At 46.9% G+C, this 4184-nt stretch overlaps 1 protein-coding gene across 1 annotated transcript in view; it reads left to right on the forward strand.

Moving 5' to 3' along the window:
• Positions 1–3436, forward strand: part of LOC138860051 (uncharacterized) — a 4824-nt gene extending 1388 nt beyond the window's left edge. Inside the window, exons 2-6 of the mRNA XM_070116854.1 lie at positions 1–2194; positions 2276–2421; positions 2632–3030; positions 3073–3196; positions 3324–3436. The exon at positions 1–2194 is cut by the window's left edge and continues 31 nt beyond it. Of these exons, the coding sequence (XP_069972955.1) occupies positions 1–2194; positions 2276–2421; positions 2632–3030; positions 3073–3196; positions 3324–3436 (2976 nt within the window). The remainder of the gene's footprint in view (positions 2195–2275; positions 2422–2631; positions 3031–3072; positions 3197–3323) is intronic.
• The last annotated feature ends 748 nt before the right edge of the window (positions 3437–4184 follow it).

The raw sequence follows: 4184 nt of genomic DNA on the forward strand, positions 1-4184 counted from the left end.
ACCAATAACTCGTACCTCCGCCTTAGAGGGAAGGCATTTACAGTAAGGTATGTGAACAAGAATTCACTGGAGCTCACAGCAGTCGTGATGAAGATGAAGGGTATATCAGTGCCAGTGCCACCTGCAAGAGCTGCGATAAGACGTTCCGTGAGTTGCCCGCCAGAAAGTGGAAGGTTTGTGCCTATACGTGTTCCAGATGTATTAATTGGAAAACAATTGCTTGTTGAGGGACTTGGATATTCTGTGATCTTGCCACGCAAAGTTATTAAGCCCTCGTCTAAAGAAGCCGTGGTATGGGTTGTTAATCCGACACTCAATCCAGTCAAGCTGAAAAATGGGACGCACCTGGTCGAACTTCATGAGGTTGAGGAAATGTGTGATACACCTGAAGCACCTGGCAATGTTGCATCCATTGCAGACACTCCTGTGGCAGCCGTACCTACAAGTGCCTTGGAAAAGATTTCTCTCAAACATCTGTCTGATCACCGTAAGTCTCAGGTGTGTAAGGTTCTTGCCCAATACCCACGACTCTTTTCAGGTGATAAGTTTGCTATTGGGGAACTTCCAGACATTGTACATGAGATCCCAACACAAGAGAAGCATCCTTTGTGTCAGCGTCAGTGGCGTCTTCCTGAAGCAGCTAAAAGGCACATTCGTGAGGAGTGTGAACAAATGCTCAAGGCCGGAGTGATTGAACCTTCTTCGTCCCCGTGGCTGTCACCTGTAGTCCTTGTTAAGAAAAAGGATGGCACGTTGAGGTTCTGTGTGGACTACAGGAACCTGAATTCTGTTACTATAGCTGACAGCTACCCACTACCCCGGATGGATGAACTTCTGGATGAACTAGGAGGAACTAGTGTATTCACTTTACTGGACTCTCGCTCCGCCTACTGGTCCATCCCGGTGAAGCCTGAAGATCGTCCAAAAACCGCATTTTCAGATGGACATCGGCTATACCAGTTCCGTCGCATGCCATTTGGATTATGTACAGCTCCATCTACATTCCAAAGGACAGTCAACCTTGTTTTGTCACCTGTTCTAGGTAAGCACACCATTGCATATTTGGATGATATAGTTGTGCATAGTGCCACTTTTGAGGAACACATTAGACACCTTAATGAGACTCTGCTACTGTTGGATAAGGCAGGGTTTAAATTGAATCTGGAAAAATGTGATTTTGCCGTGAGTAATTTCAGATTTCTTGGCTACCGTGTCACTCCAAAGGGTTTCCTGCCAGACCCTGAGAAGGTGAAATCCATTGAAGAAATGCTGCCTCCTAAGAATCAGAAAGGGGTACGCAGATTCCTTGGCGCTGCTGGATTTTTTAGGAAATTTGTACCGAAATATGCAAAGATTGCAGCACCTCTCACCAGACCAACCAGAAAGGATGTGCGGTTTGTGTGGGGACCAGACCAAAGGGATGCTTTTACTAAACTGAAATATCTAATAACTGCTCCAGTTTTAGCCAAACCTGACTTTGAGAAAAATTTTGAATTGCATACAGATGCATCACAGATAGCTATAGGTGCATGTCTTATGCAGACTGATGACCAAAATGAGCTTCATCCTATAGCCTACTTCAGCCGCAAACTACGTGGTGCAGAAACCAGGTATAGTGCCACCGACCTTGAAGCACTTGCAGTTGTGGAAAGCGTGAGGCATTTTGATGCTTACCTGTACGGACGACGCTTCACGGTGCTTACTGATCATCGTCCCCTCACGTATGTATTCTCTAGAAGAACTAAAAGTCCACGGATGAGCCGCTGGAGTGCAGAACTGGCAGACCATAACTTCCAGATTAAATATAAGCAGGGTCGAATCAATTATGTCCCTGATATGCTCTCACGTGATGTTGCACCCATATCCCTTTCTTCTCCAGATCCTTATGCAATGAGGGTTGAGCAACTAAAGGACCCCTTGTTGCACGAAATAGTAATGTTCTTGGAAGAAAGAGCGGTGCCCCAGCAACGACCGCCATTGCCCCTGGACGAGTTTGAACTAAGAAATGGAGTCCTGTATAGATTAAGGCATCTCCCAGAACGAATTGTCGAGCAGCTCGTTGCGCCAAGGACTCTACGTAAGGATGCGATAAAAATTGCTCATGCATCCCCTATTGCAGCACATCATGGCATTTACCGTACTTACAATAAGCTACGTGATTTGTTCTACTTCCCTAAAATGCTGGGAGAGACTCGTAAGTACGTATCGTCCTGTAAAACTTGTTAGAAGAGGAAGGGCATAGGTAGGCGTGCCCCTTTGCAGCATGCACCTGAAGCTGTGCATCCCATGGAGCGTGTCAGTGCTGATTTGGTGGACTTGCACAGCTCTTCGAGTGGGAATCGCTATGTCCTGGTAATGGTAGATCAGTTGACAAGGTACCTACAGCTCGTACCTTTACCCAACAAGGAAGCAGAGACAGTAGTAAGAGCAATAATTGATCATTTCATTACTCTATTTGGTCCACCATGATTGCTTAAGACTGACGGCGGTCTTGAATTTAATAATGCCCTCTTTCACAGTGTATGTGAGGACCTGACCGTTCAAACTCACGTTACAACCGCTTTCCATCCACAGGCAAACGGTCTTGTAGAAAGAACGAATCGGGTTGTAAAAGATGCTCTTGCAACATAGGTAGAAGACCAGCCCCTAGACTGGGATCGGTACATACCCCAGGTACGTTTTGCCATAAATTCTGCCATCCACAGGGCTATCGGAGATCAGCCCCTTTACTTGCTGACAGGCCAGCCAGGCCATTTCCCGGTTGGTTTGAGCAACCATGTTACAGCAGGAGAAGATGCTCATTGCAAGCTACGTGAGGCCTTGGATGTTGCGAGGAAAGCAGCGCAGGAAGCATCCCGTAAGGCTCGTCAGGAATATGCAGCATATCACAACCGTAACCTGAGGCCGCCCTGGTCCTTAGAAGCTGGGTCCCTGGTCCTCTACAAGATAAAGACTACGCAAACAGGACCTGATCGTGCTTTAGGGCCCCGGTGGCTAGGCCCTGCGAAGGTCGTGAAGAAGTTGGGCCCTGTTAATTACGTCGTTCAGGACCTGTCTCCCCCGTTTTCGTAGCGTAACTGCCACGCTAACCAGCTGCGCCCATTTAAACTGGAGGAGGAGCTGACGTTCCCAGATGCGTCACCATACCATGACCCTGATTACCTCGACCCATGGTTATCTGACGACGCGGAGCCAGGTGCAACGATGTTGCTTTCAGCAATAAGTCCATCCCAACGTGCACCTCAGTCGTGATAAGACTGGGTATGGTAAGGTATCATCACTTCACCATCAGAAATTCACATTTATTACATCCTTCCCTGCAGACCACAGCAATACTTCTACTTCGTGTGGGCTCTCAAACGAGACTGACGTTGCTCGCACGACGAACCATACCTGGAACTACCGGAGTGCCCAGGACCACCGCTTCTGTAGTTAGCTGGCCTGAGATCCCGCTTTTATTTTGTAACGTTTTATTTTTTTGTATTTGTAATATTTTTTATTTGTTTGTAATGCTTTTATTGTTTTAGAGGGAGCAGGCAGCGTTTCTTTTATTTAATTTTATTTCTTTTAGTTGTAAGCTTTCGTTTTAAGTATAGTTTTAAGTTTGGTTTTAGTTTAAGGTATTACTTTTAAGTCTCTTTAATTTTAAGTTTCATTTAGGTTAAGGGTTTTTAGAGTTTTAGTTTTTAAGGTTTAGGTTTATTTAGTTTTAAGGGTTATTTTTAAGTTCCTTTCCTGGTTTTCGTTCTTAGCTTTTTATTTTATTTTTTATTTTTTAGGAGGTCGTGATCCCTCTCTCTGTATATTCCCGGGGTTTGCAATCGTGTACTCGCCTGCCGTCTCTTGCAAAGGGTGAATATACTAATCCTCTCTCCTTTCAGATGTGATCTGATGACTTTTTGTGCTTTGACTCGCTAGTCTGTCGACAGTTCGAGTTCCCCTCGACCTGAGCGCCCAGCACAGCCAGCAACCTCCCTTTGACGTCGTGGCTGCCAGTCTGAGGTCGGCACACGCCCGGCGACCCGTAGGCCTGGCTAGGGAGGCCTTGTGACCTGGCTCTCCACCTGGCGGAGCCTCTCGCTCAGCTGTGCTGGCCGCTCGGTGGGCGAGGGAGGGGTTGTAGTGGACGTGAGGTACCCCCACTAAGCAGGAGTCCAGACTAGGCGAGTCCCCCCTTTTCTAGC

The sequence above is a fragment of the Penaeus vannamei genome, chromosome 39 (genome assembly GCF_042767895.1).
Source record: "Penaeus vannamei isolate JL-2024 chromosome 39, ASM4276789v1, whole genome shotgun sequence".
In the NCBI taxonomy this organism is placed as follows: Eukaryota; Metazoa; Arthropoda; class Malacostraca; order Decapoda; family Penaeidae; genus Penaeus; species Penaeus vannamei.